Source organism: Mytilus trossulus, chromosome 3 (genome assembly GCF_036588685.1).
Source record: "Mytilus trossulus isolate FHL-02 chromosome 3, PNRI_Mtr1.1.1.hap1, whole genome shotgun sequence".
NCBI lineage: Eukaryota > Metazoa > Mollusca > Bivalvia > Mytilida > Mytilidae > Mytilus > Mytilus trossulus.
In genome coordinates this window covers 37,747,353-37,774,210 of record NC_086375.1, presented here as the reverse complement: position 1 = coordinate 37,774,210, position 26,858 = coordinate 37,747,353, and the positions used below count along the sequence as shown (strand labels likewise).

General features: G+C 33.5%; 1 protein-coding gene across 2 annotated transcripts in view; it reads right to left on the bottom strand.

The window, feature by feature from the left end:
- Positions 1–285: 285 nt before the first annotated feature.
- The window catches only part of LOC134711395 (probable ATP-dependent RNA helicase DDX52), a 30,290-nt gene continuing 3,717 nt past the window's right edge, over positions 286–26,858 (bottom strand). The window contains exons 2-16 of one of the 2 annotated variants that reach the window (XM_063571957.1): positions 22,708–22,831; positions 12,448–12,638; positions 11,580–11,765; positions 11,050–11,193; positions 10,413–10,515; positions 9,587–9,659; positions 9,116–9,185; positions 8,590–8,723; positions 7,816–7,906; positions 6,985–7,107; positions 5,760–5,910; positions 4,771–4,846; positions 4,004–4,075; positions 2,540–2,632; positions 286–546 (exon numbers count right to left, since the gene is read on the bottom strand). In XM_063571957.1, coding sequence (XP_063428027.1) covers positions 294–546; positions 2,540–2,632; positions 4,004–4,075; positions 4,771–4,846; positions 5,760–5,910; positions 6,985–7,107; positions 7,816–7,906; positions 8,590–8,723; positions 9,116–9,185; positions 9,587–9,659; positions 10,413–10,515; positions 11,050–11,193; positions 11,580–11,765; positions 12,448–12,638; positions 22,708–22,831 — 1,884 coding nt within the window. In that variant the 3' untranslated portion in view covers positions 286–293. The remainder of the gene's footprint in view (positions 547–2,539; positions 2,633–4,003; positions 4,076–4,770; positions 4,847–5,759; positions 5,911–6,984; positions 7,108–7,815; positions 7,907–8,589; positions 8,724–9,115; positions 9,186–9,586; positions 9,660–10,412; positions 10,516–11,049; positions 11,194–11,579; positions 11,766–12,447; positions 12,639–22,707; positions 22,832–26,858) is intronic. The other variant, XM_063571958.1, reaches the window with a different exon arrangement.

The following is a 26,858-nucleotide window of genomic DNA, read 5'->3' as shown; positions in this document are numbered from 1 at the left end:
ATTGTTTACTCTGAATTGGCACTTGAAGAAACAAAAGAAATAATTGAGGAAAACAATATAATGTAAAATTCATTATTATGAATAAATTGGTTGAGACATTTATAAGACAAATAAGAAATACATAAGTATTTTTCTTACTCAGAAGAAATACTGCAATGTTGATAGATCCAATAATTGTCATCTGTTTTTCTTTAATTTTAGTACAACCCTTTTAATTTGTACATGACATTCTGCTATCACTTAACTATCCCACTGAACAAGGGTGAAATAAAATTCAACAAAATATTTCAAGATCATTTGGAATTTTTTAATTTGTTTTTCTTTTTTTGTTTAAACTTCTTCACTTTTTCATTTGGCGAAATGTTTTGTTTTGATCTCTTCATCTCTACTGCATCTTTTGGAGTTTTCTTTTTCCCCTTTTGAGTTGTTGGATTTTTATTATCTACATCTGACTTATTTTTGGATTTTGCTTTAAGTCTTCGTAATTTCTTTTTATCAACTGTAGAACCTTCTATCTTCTGTAACTTCACTTTGCGGATGATATCCCTGAAAATAAACAATATCACCTCATAAAATAACATTGAAATTCAAGAACAAGCAGGGATTTCTTTGGATGAAAATTTAACGATGGAAGAGGCTCTCACCAGGACAAAACTCTGTGTTATGATCGAAACTATTCTTTCCTATATTTTATTGTAGGGTATAGTGAATAGCTGATATGTTGTTTATCAAAATAATTTCATATACAGTCGACTCTCGTTATGTCGAAGTCAGCCAGACCAGAGAAATATTTCGAGATACACGTAGTTCGACTCAAACGAACACCGGAAGTTCGACAATCTAAGGGACACAACTCTTGCTTAGCTTGGTAACGCTAAAATAAATCCGGGTGAATATGACAAGGGGGTCGATATTCTAGTATCAGATCGATGTATTTGTATGTCACAGTCTTTTATTATTATAATGACATTATTTTTACTTATTCAATTGTCTCGAATCAAAAAAATCCTATGGCTTTTCCAAGAGAGTAACTTCCAATAGATAGTTTTGTTATTCAGGTCGGTTATAGCTGACAAAATTGTTCATTCTCGGATAGAAGAGATTTAAGAAAATTTTGATTTCTATTCATTTTGTTTTATCTCACTCTTTCTTTTTAAAAGATAATATAACAAGATTAAAGACGCCGTTTGAGTAGTTTTTAGGTGGTCACCAACCGAAGCCATAATCCTCACTTTATACACACCCAAGCTCATTAGCGTAAATCACAAATTAATTGTTCTGTAAACATTTTAAAGACTTTTTCATGAACTTTAACAATGTCTCACTAATTATCTATAAAAATTCTATAAAAGATAATCTTAGGTAAACACTCATGGAAATAGCATGTCATAAATCAATACAGTGGTCAGTGACTGGAAACTTAATTACACGTGTATTGTCAGATTAACTCTTCAATCCACTTAAATCCCATCTTCGCAAGCCAAGGGTTACGATCCACTCCCGCTCTCTTCACCCTTGGCGGATTGAGATAAAATTTCGGAGACACAAGGTAAGGATTTTCATTGGTTGCAGTCAAAACTCGCTGAATCCAATCAAAAAGCGCCTATGACATGATCACGTGTAAATGTAGAAAGTGTTTGTAAACAATTACCACGTGTTTATTGTGCAACAAGTCTTTACATCCCTAAACATACGACTATATTTAGTGACAACTTGAATGTTTTTAATCAAGCAATAATAGTTCCTGTGTATATTCAATGCACAAATGGATGAATGTTAACGTATATTTTCATTTCCGGCTTTACCAAGTGTGTATAATCTAGACGCTACCGTGTTTTTACCTCCAAATTGAAGAGTTCAAGTGCTATCATTGGTCAAGGATAATGTATTCCGAATGGGCGTGATTTTTATCTTCCGATAGATGGCGCAACATTATTTTCACAAATGTTGGCTCAATCCGCCAAGGATGAAGAGAGAGGGAGTGGATCGTAACCCTTGGCTAGCGAAGATGTTTAAATCCCGGAGGTCATGTTTTGACATATGTGTATTAGTTCGAGATAAAAAATTTATTTTGAATGCTTTTGTTAACCTTGGGACCGTAAATTTAGTTCGACTCAACCGAAATTTCGACTCATCAGGAGTCGAATTACATACTTTTGTATGGAATAAAGTTCGGGACCATGTGAAAACTTCGACTCATCCGAAATTTCGAGTCAACCGAGTTCGAGACAACGAGAGTTAACTGTAATATTTTCCTAAATCGTCATTTGTTTCAATTACAATATCTTTTCTTAGTTAATGCTTACCACAAATCAGCTGTCCTGTTAACTTTGGATGTTTATATGTATGCCTATAGTTATGCTCCAGCAAGTTAAAGATGTTTCCAGGGTTAAATCATTGATGTAAAGAATATTGTAACAGGTTAATTTATATAAAGTTAACAAGATAGACAAACCCATTAATGGCATTTAACAGTTCAATATTATATCTAATTATTAGACTCTAAAGAAAGAGACATTTTAATAAACTAGTGGCATACCTTTTTCTCTTTGCCTTTTCCAAATCTGCTTTCAGTGCAGTTGAAATATGTTCCCTTTCTGGTACTCTTTTAGCTAATCTTCTTCTTTTTTTCCTATAATTCATAAAATGTCAACTGTATACTAATCTTTTTTAATATTTTGTTCAAAGGGTATGAAATAAGTAAAACAAACTTATAATCTTTAGAACTATAATAACCAAATATTTTCATAACTTTTTTTAAAGATTTAGTGAGAGATAAACTTCTATTTTTCGCTTAACTGTATTCAAAATATGTAATAGCTACATCATTTAAATTCTTAAGTGTTTACTGAAACGGTATCAACTAGCATAAAAAATAAGTTTAAGTACACTTATGACATGAAAAAACAAGTAAACTGCGAGCTACTGCTCACTGATGATACCCCCGCCGCATAATAATATTAATAGTGTAAAAATATGCAAGTGTTCGGTAAACAGGAAGTTGTCAAGTGATCAATCTGAAAACGCATCACACGGTATAGCTGACTTATATAAATCCTGAAACAAAATTTCAGAAATCCTTGTATTGTAGTTCCTGAGAAAAATGTGACGAAAATTTTCAACTTGGCTATCATGAGTAAAATCGTACAAGTGTTCGGTAAACAGGAAGTTGTCAAGTGATCAATCTGAAAACGCATCACACCGTATAGCTGACTTAGATAAACCCTGAAACCAAATTTCAGAAATCCTTGTATTGTAGTTCCTGAGAAAAATGTGACGAAAATTTTCAACTTGGCTATCATGTGTAAAATCGTACAAGTGTTCAGTAAACAGGAAGTTGTCAAGTGATCAATCTGAAAACGCATCACACGGTATAGCTGACTTAGATAAACCCTGAAACCAAATTTCAGAAATCCTTGTATTGTAGTTCCTGAGAAAAATGTGACGAAAATTTTCAACTTGGCTATCATGTGTAAAATCATACAAGTGTTCGGTAAACAGGAAGTTGTCAAGTGATCAATCTGAAAACGCATCACACGGTATAGCTGACTTAGATAAACCATGAAACCAAATTTCAGAAATTCTATGTATTGTAGTTCCTGAGAAAAATGTGACGAAAGTTTCATGGGACGGACTGACTGACGGACGGACTGAAGGACTGACGGACGGACTGACAGACAGACAGAGGTAAAACAGTATACCCCCCCTTTTTTAAAGCGGGGGTATAAAAAAGTGTGCTATTTTAATTGATAAAAAAATATTGGAGTTATTTCCCCTTGGAATGATAACTAATTTGATTAATTGTCCTGTATGCATATTCCAATTATCACATTTTGATGAATAATCAAGCCTTAGCTTGGTGCCCAAAAGCTTGATTAGCAGAAATTATCTAAAATTAAATGCACATAATATGTCAATTTTAAAATACATCCTGCCTGTTTTCATATTTTTTTTATATTCAGTGTTCCATGGCAGACAAGTTTATCCATGTAAATTTACTTACTTCGTAGGTTTTTTCATTTGTAACATATAAGGTGGAACTGGACATCCTGCTTCGACCATTATATTTGCTATACTGAAAAAATTAATCAAGATGATCAATTCAAACATCATTGTAGCAAGATTTATTAATTTCTGATCCCAACTCACCTCGAGCTCTATCATCACAAACTGATTGCTGAATTAGCCATGAGTTCTAAAAGGAGTGTTAAACCCCAACAATCAATCAAAATATTGATAAAATGGCATTTATTACTATTTCCCAAAATATTAAAACACATTTTCCATGTTGAAATCAACTTATGAACAGTAATATGAGTCTTATATTTTACTTTCGAAAATTTTGACTGTAAAATGAAATCAACACTTCTGAAATTTTGTGCATTTGAAGTGCCTTTCTGGATTTACCTTCATAAGGAACATGTAAACTCAAAGTTTTGAAAACAATACTTGAATATATGAGAAGCTGTTAGACCAACATGGACTTTAATAGAACATTCTATAGTAAGGACTTTGCTCATTGTGGAGGGCTGTAGGATCACATATAGTTGTTTTAAAATTTCTGTGTCATTTGGTCTCTTGTGAAAAGACAATCAATTCTTGAATATTCACATTTAAAGTGGATAGACTTTGCTCATTGTGGAGGGCTGTAAGACCACATATAGTTGTTTTAAAAGATCTATATCTCTTGTAAAGAGTTGTCTCACTGCCAATCAATTCTTGAATATTCACGTTCAAAGTGAAAAATAACACAGAATTTAGAGACAATACCTTCTTAAATTTATCTTATCATCTTCTGTGAAAAATGTGATTGCCTTTCCAGATCTTCCAGCTCTGCCTGTCCGACCTGCATAATAACAGTTATAAATTATTTGATAAAAAAATAAATCTTTCCAATCATTGTATCTAAACATTCAAAATGTGTGATATTTATAGATCATCGTTGATCATCTCAACGAGATTGATTTTCTCGCTTGAGCTGGTACAGCGAAAGTGAGAAAAGCAATCGAGTTGAGATGACCAATGATAATCTATTTATCGCTATTTTACCTGTGACGACGTTGTCAATTTCATGTCAATTTCGTTAGCTACGCCACGTGCCTCCTTAGTTTCTAGTGATAATTTTTCCATCTCAAGCGAGAAGCATGATATGAAAATTATCACAAAAAAAGATCAAAGAAAAAATGCACAAAATAGCGATAATTCATACCATTACAACAGTTTGTTAATTGTGACAGAACATCTAATAAAAATGTGTCACTTTTGGAAAATATGTAATGTGTTGATTGTTGTTTTCATTTTTTTCATTTATTGCTTATCAAAGGCTTGTTTACTGATTACTTTTATAAAATCCCCAAAATATGGCCATGTATGAAAATGCAGTCAAGGGTTTTTTCTCAAAAATAACAAATCGGAGCTTCCTGCAATTTGGTATCAAGCTTCATAACCACATGCTATATTATGTGATGCGTTTTCACATTCATTGGGCATCAACTTCCTGTTTATATGTGGGAAAATTCATTATTTGAAGCATTTCTTATGGTACAAATATCTTATTAGCACAATTCTATTATGAACTCATCTAAGTGGTGAAATTACATATTCTGACTTTTTGTGGTGCACTAGTATACTAAGGCATAATTCTGATATGACTTCTGCAGTTTTATTTTTCAATTTAAAAACATTAACACATTATAAAGGACCAAATTTCTTCCTTTAATTCCACACTTACTTTACAAATAATATATAACTAAACTTACCTATCCGATGAATATAGGTTATTGCACTGTTTGGGAAATCATAATTAATGACTAGGTTAACTCCCTTGAAATCTATTCCTCTACCCATAAGTTCTGTACAGATCAAAATCCACACTTTACCAAGTCGAAATTTCATGACCACTTCATCTCTCTGAAAATATAAAGGTATTAGTTTTTTGAGAATCTTGTCTGCTTTTTTAACAGTGGTTTAATTCCACAAGTGAATTTTATCTGAAGTGGGTCTCATTGGGGTCTAAGCGTGATGCGGGATTGCTGATTTTTCTTAAGCGTGAGATGTGAAAGTCAAATATTGTGTCGTGAAAACGGGAAATGAGGTCTTGCGGGACCCGGGAAATGACAAAAAAATGAGAATTGCTTACGCACATAGTGTAAGCGGGATACAGGAATCTAACAAAACAGTAAGCGGGATCCAGGATCGGTACCCCTCAATGAGACCCCCTCTGAAGGATGGAAAATCCTCGTGTTTTATATCCACCAACAAAATGCTCAACATTTTTAACCCATGTCTAGTGCAAAATATCAATTACTCGCCGCCATAAGATTCTGAAGAGGCGTTTTTTTTATGGGAAATGTACAAAAGGGGGTCTTGACATTTTAAGGGGTATTTGAATAACTAAAACTTGCATAATAATTAATGAAAATGAAACCAAAACTTCTTTTTATCCAAGGAATGCTTGATTCCTCCAGTGTAACTTTTATTGGAAAGAAGAACATTCAGTGCTTTATATCCCCCAACAAAAACGCTGGATAGTGACAGATAAATTAAACTGGTTCCTTAAAAATTATTCTCATTTTAACCAATTAATACATGTTAATAATATATCAATCTACCATAAACATAAACAAAGTTTTTTACAATATTTATAGAAATTAGTCTCTAGTAAATAATATTTGGTCAGAATAGACACACTGTGGAATGAAAGAATGCTAGTATTTACAGTATGACTGAAAATGCTTCAACTGCATGGAAACATCACACTTTTAAATTATCGCTGAAAAGCAACTATAAGTATCTCGGTCTGTTTATAAACCAACATGTAAAACATGATGGTTGGAACATTGCATGTTAAAGTTATTAAGATAATACAAATCAAACAAGCAAACAGTTTCTCTAAACCTATATTCCTATTATAAAAATAATATACAAAACAAAATTTACCAGATTAATTTTTGCAAACATGGCAAAGGGACGAAAAAAGATTACCTGTGCCTGTGTTTTGCCCGAATGTATAGCATCAACATTCATACCGTCGTATATCAGCTCATTAAACAATTCCTGAGCTCTTTCTTTAGACTGTACAAACACTAGTACTGGAGGCTGTATGCCCTGTAATAAAAAAATTCAGCAAAATAAAGTCATTCTTCTTGACATAATTATTTTCATAACAAAAGCACCATGTAAATCAAAGCAGAGTACCAGTTAAAAGATGTATTTTCTTACCTTTGTGAACTATGTCCTATATCTGACTTAAACTTATCATTAAACTTATTATAGTAATAAGATGTGAAAGGGGCACCAGCTACGAGATATATAAAAAATCTAAAGTATGATTTTTGTTGTTGCTCAATCATTAATGAAAGTGAAATTGTAATTAATAATTCTCTTGTAGCAGCTAGTATGGTTAAATTTTGTCAAATTTTAAGCTAAGAACATTGATGGTGAATCATTCTCTTGCAAATAAACTTGATAGTTAATTAGATGGTGTCAAGACTAAAATACACACGAAACAAAGTTATAAATAAAACATTAGAATTTGAGTCAAATCCTTGAACATAAAGTTGACAGCTAGTGCCCATTTAATATTGGAAATTGTGCTCAACATGAACTTTTTAAAATTAACTATCCCAGTTAAGCTGAACCTCAAATGAAACATATTGCATTTGATTTCATTACCGGTAGTTGATTTCATAAAACTTGCTCATCCACTGCAAATAAAATTGGTTCCCTCAAAGTCCAGGTTTACGGAAAATACAGTCAATTTGGCTATAAAGTGATAGAAAGATGCAAATGATGTTTTACATACAAATTATTTACTTTATGTATTATTTCCCTGATAGCAAATAGCTTTCCAAATTCAGTTCCAACAAACTGTAACTCTTGTTCTACTGTCTGTGTGGCTGAATTCCTGAAATAGCATATATTGGTAGATTTAGTTAAACATATTTCAAGCCTCTGTATGACTTCTTAAATTTGAAATATTGTTTCTATGGAAGATTAAAATGCATTAAAAGTAGTGTGCTTTACACCACTGTCCCAGATTAGGTGAGGGGTTGTACTTTTACAAACATATTTAAACCCACCACATCCTCAATGTGCCTGTCCTAAGTTAAACCTGTAATCTATTTGTTGTCCTTGGTTGCTGTCTGTTTTATTTATTTTCCTTTTTTTTATTTTAAAATCAATTGTGTCATCGGTTTTCTATTTGAAATTTTTTACATTCTGAGACTTGCTGTACAATATAGATTTAATCATTGTTGAAGACAAAACAGTATCCTATACATCAAAATTATTGTAAAAGCAGAAAATTTTGGGAAGGATTTAATTTCCTTTATTCTGTGGAAAGAATATATCCACGAAATTAAATAAACCACTAAAATTTAAACTACATATAATATCACTTCCATTTTATGGAAACCACGAAATTAAATCCCCATGAAATCTTATATAAGAGACAAAACCACAAAATTTTGGCTCTACATAAATTAATGTTTCTACAGTATTTAGCATGGGGTTGGTTTAAAAGTGTCTCATATGCAATCATACCACATCTCCTTATTTTTATATCATATTCAGAAATAAAGCACATACCTTGCACCCACATTCACCTGTATGACATTGTCTAGATTCAGTCGACACCATTGTTCAACATCATAAGCAAAAGTGGCACTAAACATTGCTCTCCTTACATTCTTAGAATCACATGCCTTGTAAATTACGGCAAGCTGCAAATAAAATCATTGATTTGATAGTGTTATTTGTAATTTTAATTTTAAACAAGAATCAAATGCTGAAATGAAGTTGTCATAGTGTATTACAATCAAGATAATTACTGATTGTGACTGATTTATCATTTAAACTTCACAAGTGTTTCTTTTATGCATTGTTGTCATATTTGCTGTAAAATTCATTCTTTATGTCAAGACCTCTAAGGCAGATTGTTTTTGTGACGTCAGAATAAAATAATAAAACAGATTTGTTACAGTTCAGTTTTTAAGTTATTGAATACATTCTTTAAAATATTTGTTATCTTGCCCTTTGTTCAATAGAAGGATAAAGTTGCTGACTAGTACCTTTCATTCATTGGTCGTCCTGAATAACTTAATAAAACTTTTACCTGATCCCTGAAGCCTGATTTTCCTTCTTCAAAAAGCTTGTCAGATTCATCAACAATCAACCATTCTACCCTGTCAAACAAAATACAAAGAGATTTTTAATATCACATCTCCTAGTACATTTCATTCTGATCATTATAGTATCTGCCTATCTGGATATCAATTTTTTATAAAAACTTGTGGTACCATAAAAAAAACATCTAAATGTGCATTTCTGTCCATCATGTTGAATTTCTCTTGCTAATGTACTATTAAAGTTATTTTACGAAATTTTCCCTTTGATCTTACTGACTGATAATTTCCTTTGTCAGCACAGCGGTAACGGCTCAATGAGAAAATCAATCTCGTTGAGATAACCAACGATAATCTATAAATATTTACCATGACAATATTATTGAATAAAGCTTTCATGACATATCATTGTTTCTCTATCAATAATAAATATACATAATAAATATATTTTAAGTTCTTACGTGTGTAAATCTATCTGAGGTGGATCTTGATTTAACTGATATATCAGTCTGTTAGGTGTTGACACAAGAATATCTGCAAAATATTAGTTTGCTAGTTATAACAAAATCAACTGTTGTGTCCCGAAAAAGTCAACAATATACCAAAGACATACAATATATTAACAATCTGTAAACAGACAAAATTTTCAACAAACAAGAATGTGTCCCCAGTACACAGATCCCCTATCCGCACTATCATTTTCTTTGTTCAGTGGACCGTGAAAATGTGGGAAAATTTCTAATTTGGCATTACAATTAGAAAGATTATATCATAGGGAACATAGTTTCAAGTTGATTGGACTTCAACTTCATCAAAAACTACCTTGACCTAAAAACTTTAACCTGAAGCAGAACAGATGGACGGACAGACAATTCAACAAACAGACATATGCACAGACTAGAAAAGATAATGCCCATAAATGGGACATAAAAATATAAATCTGATTTAATTATTAACAGCCTATAATAAATATTTGTGATATGTTTGATCAAGGGAGATGAATCATTTTGTTTCATATTTGATGTCATGACTCTAGTTACCAATGTCATCTGATCGTATAAAAGCTTTTTTCATAGTTTCAAACATGAGGAGTTGACAAAGGTATTGATGTTTAAAAAAAGTTTAACCACAGACTAAACCTGAATGTTGACAAAACCAAACAAAAAAGATCCCTGCGTATCATACTTTAGCAACAAAATGGTACTAGCTCAGCAAAATGGTACCAGCTCAACAAAAATATGAATCTTTAATTGAGCAGTTGTTATTCAATACAATAAAGACACATACCAAATTTCTTTACTGACTTCCCTTCATTTTCTGGGACAGTCTTATCTATATAATGTAACTTTAGACCAGTTCCATCTGATATCATTTGAAAGTCTCTGTAAATCTGTAAAAAACAACAAGCACCATTATTATTATGACAGATATAACACCACTGATAAGTTTGTGTGTGTAGATATTTATATAGATCTAAACACTCACAGTGACTGTATTTAGTGAGATACAATAATGCTCCACTCAAGACAGTTAAAAAATTCAAACATTCAAAATATAACTTTCAGGATTAGAGAATATTGTATTGCATGAAATTCAGGGATGGGATCTGTTTCTCTAATGATTTGTTGACAAACTTTATCTGTCTTTTCTAATGATCTGCAATAAATTTGTTTTTATTTTTGTGATGTCATCAGGTAGGATATTGATCATTACTTTCATCAAAAGTTTAAAGAAAGTTAAATTTCAGAATTAAATGTTGAAATGTTACTAGCTACTGTTGTAGCTCCACAAAACACAAAAAAGAAAGGTATTGTCTCAACTTGACTCTTCAGAATGAAAAAAAACAATAACAAATATTTTTAAAGGCATTAGTATCCAAAAACTTATAAAGAAGTAATGAATAAAATAATTTGAGTCTATTTACTTGTTTGGCTAATTCCCTGGTTGGTGCAAGCACTAAAGCTCTGAACCCATGTTTGCTATGTTTTCCTAGATGATGTATTATTGGTAAGATAAATGCTGCTGTTTTACCAGATCCTGTCGGAGCACATGCCATAATCTCTCTTCTCTGTAAAGCAAAAAATAAATCGTATGAATTTAAATTTCAATCCATGTAATGTTGAATAAAGATGGGAATGTAGAAGGAAAGTTGAAACCTGAACTAGTGCTTGAAGATTACCACTCAATTGACAAAAATCTTATAGTGAGAATAGCAGCAACCATTGACGGTTTCTATTCAATTTTGCAAGCTCTACATTACAATAAAAAGAGATGAGCAAAGAATTCTTTGTGAATGTACATAAAGATTTCTGACCTAACACAGATAATCATCTTTTAATTTTCTTTAAAATCAATCATATTTTTTCTTTGTTTACATATATTCTTTTTTAATTCATCATGTTGAAGAACTATAAATTACTCATACTGGTATATATATTTTATAAGTAAGCTTACATGCAGCATGGCTGGTATAGTCTGTCTCTGTATTGGTGTAGGTTCTGTGTACCCTATTTTAGCAATATTTTTCAAGATGTCATCTGACATTTTGTAGTTAGTTACAAGATCATCAAAACTCTTCAATGGTTCTGGCTTATCAGTTCCATAAATATGTATTTTATGCTGATTTCTTATTCTGTTAACCTGAAAATCAGTGAAATTTTTATCTTTTAGACTTCAACGTATTATAATCAAGGTTATTTTTATTTAAACAGGTTTAAAATTAAGATTTTAAATTTATATTATCTCCTGTTTAGCAATGTAAGACAGCGTTTGTCAAAGACTAATCCAGTTATTTCATTTCATTGTCTGAAATAGATGCCAGGTATTACCAATGCTATTTCAACCGATCAGGCTTAAGTTTTAATTTGCATATGGACAGTCTATTTGAAGATGTGTGTGATAAGGATGATGGTCGTTATAATTATTATTGAAGTCTAATCACCTATCAGTGTCAACATATACAAAAGAACTGAGTGTATGGTATTGTACAAATAACTGTACACTTCATTGACGAGTTTATCCCAAAACTCCTATCTATAGATGGACTGGTCTTAAATAAGCAAACTTCTTAAACCCCGCCCAGTCAAGTGAAATAAATCAAGTAATACTGTCACAATTTTGTTAAAATGAGCCAAGACTTCCAACAGCCTTTATGATGAAAAACAATAAGCTGTTATTTTGAAAATTCAAAAATATGTTTATTTCATACAATCTACATTTAAAACAGGAATCAAATTGTCTAATACATGTAATCAATTTACTCCTTCATTCAAATATAATTTTTCGACTAATATATTTGCACGAGAATACAGATGTGGCTTACCTCCTCTTGATGCAGTGCTGCTAACTTTTCCTTTGTTTTGACTTTCTTTTTCTTCTCCCTTCTTTGTTCTGTCCCTTTAGATGTGATTTTCCCAAGTATCTGAAGCTCTGTTTCAGGCTCTGGCTCTGATGTACTGTCATCTTCAGAGGAGGAGGAATCAGATTCAGAATTAGATTCAGATTCAGAATCTACTGTAAATAAATTCAAGATCTTATGAAAATTCAATAAAACAGTAAAATTTTAATATTCTATTCTGATGCAAGAACATTTCTGCATATCTATGAATCCCTGCCATATGAATGTTTTGGTTTTACCATTCCTGATTAAGGCACATTAAGATAATCACTTCAGTCAAATGAAATCATTTAAACAAAAGTAGATCAACTGTACAAATGAAAACTCAAAAACTAGAGGCTCTAAAGAGCCTGTGTCGCTCACCTTGGTTTATGTGCATATTAAACAAAGCACACAAATGGATTCATGACAAAATTGTATTTTGGTGATGGTGATGTGTTTGAAGTTCTTACTTTACTGAACGATTTTGCTTCTTACAATTATATCTATCATGAACTTTGCCCATTAGTAACAGAGAACTATATTTGGTAAAAATTTACATAAATTTACCAAATTAATGAAAATTGTTAAAAATTGACTATAAAGGGCAATAACTCCTTAAGGGGTCAATTGACCATTTAGGTCATGTTGACTTATTTGTAGATCTTACTTTGCTGAACATTATTGCTGTTTACAGTTTATCGCTATCTATAATAGTATTCAAGATAACCAAAAACGGCAAAATTTCTTTAAAAATTACCAATTAGAGGGCAGCCACCCAACAACCAGTTGTCCAATTCATCTGAAAAATTCAGGGCAGATAGATATTGACTTGATTAACAATTTAACTTCTTGTCAGATTTGCTCTAGATGCTTTGGTTTCATAGTTATAAGCAAAAAACTGCATTTTACCCCTATGTTCTATTTTTAGCCGTGGCGGCCATCTTGGTTGAACGGCCAGGTCATCGGACACATTTTTCAAACTAGATACCCCAAAGATGATTGTGGCCTAGTAGTTTCAGTTGAGATTTTGTAAAAGATTACTTAGATTTATGAAAAATGGTTAAAGATTGACTATAAAGGGCAATAACTCCTAAACGGGTCAACTGACCATTTTGGTCATGTTGGCTTATTTGTAGATCTTACTTTGATGAACATTATTGCTGTTTACAATTTATCTCTATCTATAATAATATTCAAGATAATAACCAAAAACAGCAAAATTTCCTCAAAATTACCAATTCAGGGGCAGCAACCCAACAACCAATTGACCGATTCATCTGAAAATTTCAAGGCAGATAGTTCTTGACCTGATAAACATTTTTATCCCATGTCAGATTTCCTCAAAATGCTTTGGTTTTTGAGTTATAAGCCAAAAACTGCATTTTACCCCTATGTTCTATTTTTAGCGGTGGCGGCCATCTTGGTTGGTTGACCAGGTCACGCCACACATTTTTTAAACTAGATACCCCAAAGATTATTGTGGCCAAGTTTGGATTAATTTGGCCCAGTAGTTTCAGAGGAGAAGATTTTTGTAAAAGATTACTTTAATTTACGAAAAATGGTTAAAAATTGACTATAAAGGGCAATAACTCCTAAACGGGTCAACTGACCATTTTGGTCATGTTGACTTATTTGTAGATCTTACTTTGCTGAACATTATTGCTGTTTACAGTTTATCTCTATCGATAATAATATTCAAGATAATAACCAAAAACAGCAAAATTTCCTCAAAATTACCAATTCAGGGGCAGCAACCCAATAACCGATTGACCGATTCATCTGAAAATTTCAGGGCAAATAGATCTTGACCTGATAAACATTTTTACCCCATGTCAGATTTCCTCAAAATGCTTTGGTTTTTGAGTTATAAGCCAAAAACTGCATTTTACCCCTTTGTTCTATTTTTAGCCGTGGCAGCCATCTTGGTTGGTTGATCAGGTCACGCCACACATTTTTTAAACTAGATACCCCAAAGATGATTGTGGCCAAGTTTGGATTAATTTGGCCAAGTAGTTTCAGAGGAGAAGATTTTTGTAAAAGATTACTTTAATTAACGAAAAATGGTTAAAAATTGACTATAAAGGGCAATAACTCCTAAACGATTCAACTGACCATTTTGGTCATGTTGACTTATTTGTAGATCTTACTTTGGGTGCTATAAACAGTTTCGTATAAAAAACTAGGGGTTATTCCCTGACTAAAAATAACCATGGAGGGAAACCCCTGTTTATTAACTCAATTGGTGCAAAAGTATCATGTTTTTTGTGTTTGATTGTAAAAAATAGTTAATTAACTTTCAATTAAAACAGGTTGAATGATTGAAATATTTTTAAAAATTAAATTAACTTTACATGTTTTGAGGGGAGACAACTTTGTAAACATCCTGTTTTTTTGGCAGTGAAAATTGAAAACTTATTTGCAGCCACTGTAGCTCTTTTCGGAGCAGGAAACCGTACCCTGAAACAAGATTTTTTTGAAAGGCCAGGTAAAAACCTACAAATTTCATACAGTTTTGATTATGAAAAATGTGCAGGGATCATGTCTTCATGTCTGTGCACATGACCTGGTTTCAAGTTTTTTCTGTCAAAATTAGAGCTTTTTTCCCCCATGTTCATTGGATGGAATGTTTTTAATATATTAAAAGTACACATTATTTTTATTTCATTATAAACTAGAGAACATTCTGATTCCAGTGATATCAAGTTTTATACAAGTATCTTTATTAATCAGTCCACCACTAAGGGTCACTTATGCATGGTCCCTAAAAATGTGATGTCATAGAAAAAAACTGTTGATTGCACCCTTTGCTGAACATTATTGCTGTTTACAGTTTATCTCTATCTATAATAATATTCAAGATAATAACCAAAAACAGCAAAATTTCCTCAAAATTACCAATTCAGGGGCAGCAACCCAATAACCGATTGACCGATTCATCTGAAAATTTCAGGGCAAATAGATCTTGACCTGATAAACATTTTTACCCCATGTCAGATTTCCTCAAAATGCTTTGGTTTTTGAGTTATAAGTCAAAAACTGCATTTTACCCCTTTGTTCTATTTTTAGCCGTGGCAGCCATCTTGGTTGGTTGATCAGCTCACGCCACACATTTTTTAAACTAGATACCCCAAAGATGATTGTGGCCAATTTTGGATTAATTTGGCCAAGTAGTTTCAGAGGAGAAGATTTTTGTAAAAGATTACTTTAATTAACGAAAAATGGTTAAAAATTGACTATAAAGGGCAATAACTCCTAAACGGGTCAACTGACCATTTTGGTCATGTTGACTTATTTGTAGATCTTACTTTGCTGAACATTATTGCTGTTTACAGTTTATCTCTATCTATAATAATATTCAAGATAATAACCAAAAACAGCAAAATTTCCTCAAAATTACCAATTCAGGGGCAGCAACCCAATAACCGATTGACCGATTCATCTGAAAATTTCAGGGCAAATAGATCTTGACCTGATAAACATTTTTATCCCATGTCAGATTTCCTCAAAATGCTTTGGTTTTTGAGTTATAAGCCAAAAACTGCATTTTACCCCTTTGTTCTATTTTTAGCCGTGGCAGCCATCTTGGTTGGTTGATCAGGTCACACCACACATTTTTCAAACTAGATACCCCAAAGATGATTGTGGCCAAGTTTGGATTAATTTGGCCAAGTAGTTTCAGAGGAGAAGATTTTTGTAAAAGATTACTTTAATTAACGAAAAATGGTCAAAAATTGACTATAAAGGGCAATAACTCCTAAACGGGTCAACTGACCATTTTGGTCATGTTGACTTATTTGTAGATCTTACTTTGCTGAACATTATTGCTGTTTACAGTTTATCTCTAACTATAATAATATTCAAGATAATAACCAAAAACAGCAAAATTTCTTCAAAATTACCAATTCAGGGGCAGCAACCCAACAACCCATTGACCGATTCATCTGAAAATTTCAGGGCAGATAGATCTTGACCTGATAAACATTTTTACCCCATGTCAGATTTGCCCTAAATGCTTTGGTTTTTGAGTTATAAGCCAAAAACTGCATTTTACCCCTATGTTCTATTTTTAGCCGTGGCGGCCATCTTGGTTGGTTGACCGGGTCACGCCACACATTTTTTAAACTAGATACCCCAATGATGATTGTGGCCAAGTTTGGTTTGATTTGGCCCAGTAGTTTCAGAGGAGAAGATTTTTGTAAAAGTTAACGACGACGGACGACGACGACGGACGACGGACGACGACGACGGACGCCGGACGCCAAGTGATGAGAAAAGCTCACTTGGCCCTTCTGGCCAGGTGAGCTAAAAAGGGACAATCACAGAACACTTCGAGATATAAGCTAATACTTTATAAATAGCAGTGTAAAATAGCATAAAAAGCCTAAGAAGGACATGTTTTCATGTACCACATATGAAGGCATATGACATGCAGAGCGCATATGGTATTTCCTCAATAAGATTGTATTTTGTTATGAGGAATTTTGTCACTCCCTGATCTAAATTTGATAAATAAATACACAGAACAAAGAGAAATGCAATTGGTAAAGACACTTCCCTTTCATCAAGGACATGCTTTCATCAATCTACATTGACATTGGACTCCTTGTAACACATTAAATTTAAATTAAAACAGCAAGAATCAATACCAAATCATGAAACGATCTGCATACATGTTTAGTACAAAATGCATAATACTATCATATCTATGTATCTATCTTCCTGTCAAGGAGTGGACTCATTTTTGAGTGTATATACTCCAGCGATTATATTACTATTATATAGAGTAATGTCATTGTTTGTTTCTCTCCATTTTTGGTTAAAAAAAACAGTATTAATTCCAATTTTTATTTTTATTTATTTTTTAACCTACATTTTTTCATTGTTTTTATTTTATTTTTTTTTCGACCTCCTACCCTTCCTTTTTTAAGAAGAATCCCGTAAACCAACTAATAAAAAAAAAGTGGCCCTATACTTGATGGTGTTTGGAATCTACTGTATTTCTTGATAATAGCAATACACTATGTGTCTATTTCACTTCACTTATAACCATGCAGAAAGGGGGGTCTGTTTTGCACTTATAACATGCAGAAAGAGGTGTGTTTGGCACTTATAACCATGCAGAATGGGCTGTCTGTTTGGCACTTATAACCATGCAGAATGGGCTCTGTTTGGCACTTATAACCATGCAGAATGGGCTGTCTGTTTGGCACTTATAACCATGCAGAATGGGCTGTCTGTTTGGCACTTATAACCATCCAGAAAGAGGTGTCTGTTTGGCACTTATAACCATGAAGAATGGGCTGTCTGTTTGGCACTTATAACCATTCAGAAAGGGGTGTATGTTTGGCACTTATAACCATGCAGAAAGGGGTGTATGTTTGGCACTTATAACCATGCAGAAAGGGGTGTATGCTTGGCACTTATAACCATGCAGAATGGGGTGTCTGTTTGGCACTTATAACCATGCAGAATGGGCTGTCTGTTTGGCACTTATAACCATGCAGAATGGGCTGTCTGTTTGGCACTTATAACCATGCAGAAAGGGGTGTATGCTTGGCACTTATCACCATGCAGAAAGGGGTCTATGCTTGGCACTTATAACCATGCAGAAAGGGGTGTATGCTTGGCACTTATAACCATGCAGAAAGGGGTGTCTGTTTGGCACTTATAACCATGCAGAATGGGCTGTCTGTTTAGCACTTATAACCATGCAGAAAGGGGTGTATGCTTCGCACTTATAACCATGCAGAAAGGGGTGTATGCTTGGCACTTATAAATGAACTAAAGCCACCATCTGATCAGATTTAAGATGTTTTATCTAATGAATGTCGAGAAGGGGCAATGCACTGGGTATAGTAAAAACATTGTAAAACAGTAGGTGTAAATATCAGTAAATTTGTTGATCTTTGGAAGAAATTTAACACATATTACTTGATCTTTAATTCAAATGTAATACAAAAAATTGATACCATCAATTTTAACACCCTGTTGATTTGATATGTGAGAAAAATATTAGTAACAATGCCTGCTTACAAAGAACTATGGTCAACTATTCTACATGGACCCTCAGACAATCCTCAACAAAAAAAGTATCTCCTAAAAAGGTGGGTTTCCAGTATTTCATTTATTTCACACCAATCAAGTTTTATAAAGGATCTATTTAGGTACTCTAACGTCACATCTAAGATGATAAAGTCACATCAATAGGTGTAAAGGAGTAGGTTGGGGAGACTAATCATGTGCCATATAAAGAAGGTCACATGACTTAAGATACTTTACAGTTGACAGCTACTATACTTATTATTAACAGAATATCTGATATTGCTTTTCACATCTTCGATAATTTGTGATCTTCCATACTTTAACTTGGTGTAGCTGTCTCAGCCCACCAATTCACCCACTCTAATTTAGAATGTTTGTAAAAGGAGCTCTTATTTGACAAAAAATATTGCTTTTGATGTCATTGGTTACTTAAACATTGTAGAACACAGACTTTACAATACAACTGAATTTGAATTTGAATTACAATTTTTCCAAATGTCATTTTTAACTTTTCTTCTTCTAAAAGTATAATAAATTTTCAATTTTGAAGTGTCCTTACATTGTACTTACAATAGCCATTTATTAGCATTAAGATGGATTTATTTAGAGACATCAGCTGTTCTCTGACCAGATGACCTGATGGGATATAGTGAAATTAACATGGAGTTCAAACACATTATCAATATCAATGCAAAATTTTTAATTCTTCTTTTTATCTAAAAATAATGGCTGTAGAAAATCCTCTTACAAACTTCATGTTACCTTATCTCTGTGTGTTTATTAAACCGTTAACTTTTTAATTCTTTTTCTTAACCAGATATTGATTATGGCAATCATAACACTCAACCCACAATTGAAACTAATGTGATTTTGTAAAATTGAAAACAAAAAAAAAGCCAAAACTGTATAAATTACATTTAAAGATAATTCATTTAATAAAACTTGTATGGCGTTGTGCACTACATAGTTTGTAGAACTACAATACATGAATATTTTTTTCCCTACAAAATTGCCCCTTATACTTCAATAAGGTCAGATTTTTTCTTGTCCTTATGATAAGAAAGCTTTATTTTATAATTTTTTATTATTATTTAAAATCAGTAAGCAACCAAGCATGCTCAAGGCTTGGAGAGAAATTTTCATTATGACTCTTAAATTAGACCATAAATGGTACAATGGTATTAAAAGTCTGTCTTTAGTTTAAGGTGTTTTAAGTATTAACTGGTCAGTGTTTCATGGTTCATCATCTTATGTTATTCCTATATGGACCGTTATCTTATTTTTTTCTTTTATTGTAATAATTAAACACCATCAATTGTACTGTGAATCAATGATTCCATTAATTGTTTTAATGGCCTTAATTATTTATTTTAAATTGGGACGTTTTTATCATTGCAAAATTTGTAAAGGAAAGGTTTTCCAAAATAACTCACAACTCACAGAATTTATATTATTCATACAAACTTGACTTCTGATGTTCAAAATTCTATCATATTAATTATTTGAAAAGGAATTATATAAAACATAACTTCAATTCTAATATCACAACCAATAAATGTTATTAAAACAGTTTTTTTTTATTTCATTGAAAACCATGCAAAAGATAAAATACCTATTAAACTAGAGGCTCTAAAGAGCCTGTGTCGCTCACCTTGGTCTATGTGAATATTAAACAAAGGAAGCAGATGGATTCATGACAAAATTGTGTTTTGGTGATGGTGATATGTTTGTACATCTTACTTTACTGAACAATCTTGCTGCTTACAATTATCACTATCTATAATGAACTTGGCCCAGTAGTTTCTGTGGAAAATGTAACCGGTAGTAAAAAAATAACAAATTTTATGAAAATTGTTAAAAATTGACTATAAAGGACAATAACTCCTTAGGGTGTCAATTGACCATTTTGGTCATTTTGACTTATTTGTAAATCTTACTTTGCTGAACATTTTTGCTGTTTACAGTTTAACTCTATCTATAATAATATTCAAGTTAATAACCAAAAACAGCAAAATTTTCTTAAAATTACCAATTCAGGGACAGCAACCCAACAACAGGTTCTCTGCTTCATCTGAAAATTTCAGGGCAGATAAAACATGACCTGATGAACAATTTCACACAATGTCAGATTTGCTCTAAATGCTTTGGTTTTTGAGTTATAAGCCAAAAACTGCATTTTACCCCGATGTTCTATTTTTAGCCATGGTGGCCATCTTGGTTGGTTTGGCGGGTCACACCACACATTTTTAAAACTAAATACCCTAAAGATGATTGTGGCCAAGTTTGAAATAATCTGGCCCAGCAGTTTCAGAGGAGAAGATTTTTGTAAAAGATCTATAAAATTTACGAAAAAAGGTTAAAAATTGACATTAAAGGGCAATAACCTCTAAATGGGTCAACTGACCATTTTGGTCCTGTTGACTTATTTGTAAATCTTACTTTGCTGAACATTATTGCTGTTTACAGTTTATCTCTATCTGTAATAATATTCAAGATAATAACCAAAAACAGCAAAATTTCCCTAAAATTACAGATTCAGGGGCAGCAACCCAACAACGGGTTGTCCGATTCATCTGAAAATTTCCAGGCAGGTAGATCTTGACCTGATTAACAATTTTACCCCATGTCAGATTTGCTCTAAATGCTTTGGTTTTTGAGTTATAAGCCAAAAACTGCATTTTACCCCTATGTTCTATTTTTAGCCATGGCGGCCATCTTGTTTGGTTTGGCGGGTCACGCCACACATTTTTTAAACTAGATACCCCAATGATGATTGTGGCCAAGTTTGAAATAATCTGGCCAAGCAGTTTCAGAGGAGAAGATTTTTGTAAAAGATCTATAAAATTTACGAAAAAAGGTTAAAAATTGACATTAAAGGGCAATAACCTCTAAATGGGTCAACTGACCATTTTGGTCCTGTTGACTTATTTGTAAATCTTACTTTGCTGAACATTATTGCTGTTTACAGTTTATCTCTATCTGTAATAATATTCAAGATAATAACCAAAAACAGCAAAATTTCCCTAAAATTACAGATTCAGGGGCAGCAACCCAACAACGGGTTGTCCGATTCATCTGAAAATTTCCAGGCAGGTAGATCTTGACCTGATTAACAATTTTACCCCATGTCAGATTTGCTCTAAATGCTTTGGTTTTTGAGTTATAAGCCAAAAACTGCATTTTACCCCTATGTTCTATTTTTAGCCATGGCGGCCATCTTGTTTGGTTTGGCGGGTCACGCCACACATTTTTTAAACTAGATACCCCAATGATGATTGTGGCCAAGTTTGAAATAATCTGGCCAAGCAGTTTCAGAGGAGAAGATTTTTGTAAAAGATCTATAAAATTTACGAAAAAAGGTTAAAAATTGACATTAAAGGGCAATAACTTCTAAATGGGTCAACTGACCATTTTGGTCCTGTTGACTTATTTGTAAATCTTACTTTGCTAAACATTATTGCTGTTTACAGTTTATCTCTATCTGTAATAATATTCACGATAATAACCAAAAACAGCAAAATTTCCCTAAAATTACAGATTCAGGGGCAGCAACCCAACAACGGGTTGTCCGATTCATCTGAAAATTTTCGGGCAGGTAGATCTTAACCTGATAAACATTTTTATCTCTGTCAGATTTGCTCTAAATGCTTTGGTTTTTGAGTTATAAGCCAAAAACTGCATTTTACCCCCCCTATGTTCTATTTTTAGCCATGGCGGCCATCTTGTTTGGTTTGGCGGGTCACGCCACACATTTTTTAAACTAGATACCCCAATGATGATTGTGGCCAAGTTTGGTTTCATTTGGCCCAGTAGTTTCAGAGGAGAAGATTTTTGTAAAAGTTAACGACGACGGACGACGACGACGGACGACGGACGACGACGACGGACGCCGGACGCCAAGTGATGGGAAAAGCTCACTTGGCCCTTCGGGCCAGGTGAGCTAATAAAGCATTGTTTTCAGGTAATAAGACAGTCAAACAAAATACCATATAATACACATTTAAACATACATGTTTAATGACATGAACCCCTTGAAGCAGCTGGGTGATAATTGTATTTCAGATTATTTTTTTAGGATCATGAAATATTCTTAAATCTTGAGATCTTTTCTATTACATATGTGCATGCAATAAATGGAACTAATATATACAATGTATGTACCTTTAACCTTTTTCAATAGAGCTGTACTATCTACATCAACATTTTTCCTCTTCAGCTCATTTGTTTCTTTTCTGTCTGCTTTCTCTAATGTTGTATTCTGGAAGCTCAGATCCTTAGAAATAATCTGGAAGTAGAATAGTGGAAATCTTGTCACATATTTTAATCTGAACCACATCTTCTACTGACAAATGAGAGATAAATAATCAACAGCTCAAGCAAGAGCACATGATACACTCTTATTGTGCATATTGGCATACATGCAAGAAGAACCACTTTCTCCTCCAGCGCTGTGAGATTAAACTTAAAATCCATGTACACTCCACGCCTTTAAGATCAGAGTTAATGGAGATGTGTCACTTCTGTAATAACAACCATTTTTACAGGGACAATCCCCATCCTTACACAAAGTTAGTGCTAGGACACCAAGAAGTCTATTATTAAGGTGGAGGAAGTCGAAGTACTCAGAGAGAACTGCTGGGTCACTCGGCAGAAAGAGACAAACTGGAGAGATATCAGAAGATTGATCTCCAGGTCAAAGAAGGGGATAACTTTGACCAAATGAGGTGAATCCGGGTCCGTTCGCGCCCATTCACGTTCGCACCCACCCATGTTCGCCCCCTTTCACTTTCGCACCCTACATGTTCGCGCCCAATTTTATTCCGTTTTGTGTTTAATAACTTTGTAATCAAGTTTTGGCAAGTGTATTCTTATAAGTATATTTGTTGTCATTATCTCAAAATAAAGTGAGACAGCATTTTTTTTTTGTGTTGAATAAATCTTTACCATGTTTTGGATAGTGTATTGTTAAAAAAAAAACCTTCTAAATAAAGTGAGATTCTGTTTACGTTTTATTTTGTGTTGAAAAACTCTTCATCATGTTTTTGGTTAGTGTATTGCTATAACTTTGTTTCATACACTTGTTTCAAAATAAATTGAATTTCTGACTAGGTTTTTTTTGGGGGGGGGGGGGGGGGGGGGGGGGGGTTAAAAAAAATTTTAATCATGTTTTAATTACAATAGTGTATTGTTATATTTTATTGTTTCATTGTTTCAGATCAAAGGGACCAAGCTGTTAAACACAATTATCTTTTGTGTTTTTCATTTAAAATCTTCAATATTTTACTCACACCAAGCCAAATACATTCAATTCAAGCAATTTAAAACAAAAATACTGGAATTTGATAAAAATTGGGCTCAAACAAGTAGAGTGCGAACGGACCTTGGGTGCGAACGTGCGAGGTGCGAACGTGTAGGGTGCGAAAGTGTATTGGGCGCGAACGTGTAATGTTTATTGGTTGTTAAGGTTACAAACAAGAAGAATCTTGTTGTATATATGCATAGTTCATAATAAAGGAAGCGTTGTGTAGATTTGGACGTTTGGCGGGAGATTCAGTGGTTGGGTCCATCGGTATGGGGGTGTTTCAGAGGTACTCTTGTGTTCGGTATCGGGGACATTTAGAGAACACCCCTATCCAGTAAATAGTGAATTCGCCCTAGAGTATATAAGTGGGTGAGGAATACAAATCGGGTTCTGTCGATGTTCTTACAGAAGAAGACTGGCTTACAATAGTGAGTACACTACATAGCTGTAAGATTGTAAGGAGGACAACTTGTACTGGGGACAACTTGTACTGGGTACAAGTTGGTCTAACATTGGAATTTGGTAGAGCAGACTGTTTCACTCGGAGAACAGACTGCAATAGTCCACATTAGTTGTTAGTGACACACTGTCCCACTCGGAGGCCAAGTTGTTCTAGCTCACACTGTCTGATAGTTACAGACTGTCCTACTAGGAGGACAAGTTGTTCCAGTCCGCACTGTCTGATAGTAACGTACTGTACCCGCCGCACTGTCGTATAGGACAGATTGTTCTATTAGGAGAACAGTCTGTGTTATACTAGTAATTATATTTGTGTATATATAATTGATTTTATTGTTCATTGTTACTTTGTATCGGCAAGGAGCTACTGTATATCATAGATAGTTATTGTTTTTGGTATTGCGTATTGTTTGTGGACAACTTGGATCCAAGTATTTACTGGAACGTTCGTTTAGGATATAAACGCCTGGTTACACGTTACAAACGGACCTGATACCAAATGAGGTCCCCAAAGTACCCATTCTAGTTTAAACTCTTTTCTGGGTACCAGAGAAGTGTACTGAAAATTTCCAGCGCCTGACTCAGAATCCAACCATGCTGGGGACATTTAGTAATAAAGCCATTGACCATGAACCTGTACAAAATAAAAAAAAATATGTTAATGGGAATTGATTTTTGATTCAAATTTGAGTTTTGAGTCCATTCGCCCAGTGTCTGTTCAATAAGTCAAAGGTAGAAATTGTAGACGGAATCAGGGCATTAAGGCTGGAGGGGGGAAGGACCTTTATCAGGACTCCAGGATCGTGTGTTTTTAAGCTTGGGACTCAGGGATCAGGTTTTTTAAAGCCGGCGATTTCGGAATTTCATGTTTTTACGCCAGGGATTTCAGGATTTCCTGTTTAAAAGCCAGGGATTTCGGGATTTCGTGTTTTAATGAGTTCTCAACTAAAATTTGTAATTCTCATATGCTAAAAGAGAATTTTTTGACAATTTTTTAACTTTTAAGGTAAAATTATGTTATATTCTACTAAATATTTCAATGTCCAGAGAAAATGTTACGGCCATGTTCCATATTTGGAATATTTCTACTATATTGCATTTGTTTTAGTATCAACATATGCTCATTTTACAAAAAATCATACTGATTCATTTATTTCTATGAATAGTAGATGCTGCATTATAGATTTTATTGGTTCTCAAAGATTATGGATGCTCTCTCAATTATATTAATAACTTTTGTAGTTGTGAAATTGTTTTGTATAAAAAGCACTTCTTATTTCTGTATATGGCATATTTAAGAAAAGTGTCTGCGGATAATGAAGAAAAAAATTGAAATTGCATCTCCACCTTTGATAGATGCTGATGTAATTCTTTTAATTTCATATTGAAGTCCATTGAATACTTCAACGTTTGGATGCTGGCTTCCAATTATTTGTAGATTCTGGCATCCCACAATATCAGGATGCTGGCATCCCAATATATCTGGTTGCTGGCATCCCAATATATCCGGATGCTGGCATCCCAAAATATCCGGATGCTGGCATCCCAATATATCTGGATGCTGGCATCCCAAAATCTTTGGATGCTGGCATCCCAATATCTCTGGATGCTGGCATCCCAATATATCCGGATGCTGGCATCCTAATTTATCCGGATGCTGGCATCCCAAAATATCTGGATGCTGGCATCCCAAAATATCCGGATGCTGGCATCCCAATATATCAGGATGCTGGCATCCCAATATATCTGGATGCTGGCATCCCAAAATCTCCGGATGCTGGCATCCCAATATATCTGGATGCTGGCATCCCAAAATCTCCGGATGCTGGCATCCCAAAATATCGGGATGCTGGCATCTCAACATATCGGGATGCTGGCATCTCCACATATCGGGATGCTGGCATCCGAATATATCTGGATGCTGGCATCCCAAAACATAGGGATTCTGGCATCACAACCACGCAGACATGTACCATTTTTCATTATGAAATACGAATTTAAATGCTGCTTCCTAGTTAATTGATTTTAGTATTAAGCCACCAATATAACACCCAGAAAATTTCCTAAGGTTTTGATGTGTGTTGAATGCATATTAAAACAATCAAGTAATAAAAAAAAAGTGCTACTGATGAATGCCGGGAAGATTATATTTTTTGTCTTTGTTCATGTCCAGTGGCCAGTTTAATGCATATTGAGAATGTGACATCATAGGTCAGAGTGTGAAATGTATACTTGACCAACAAACTGAGTCTGAATTGTAAAGTGCTAGTTTACCATGTGAATGTTAACAATTTGATACTTATAAGATTATGTCAATGTACTACCGGTAAGTTTCCAATAATAAGCCAGTTTTAATGTTATTTTTCTGACTTTGATTACCATTATGAAGGACAAGATGTATACATTTTATTGACTACATGTATAATGGTCTCGAGACAATACATTTATATATGACATCAGGACTACAATTTTCAAATCTGCTCATGTTTCGAATGTTCATGGAATAATTTTTTTGAAAATAAGCTTAATGCAATTGCCCAATAACCATCAA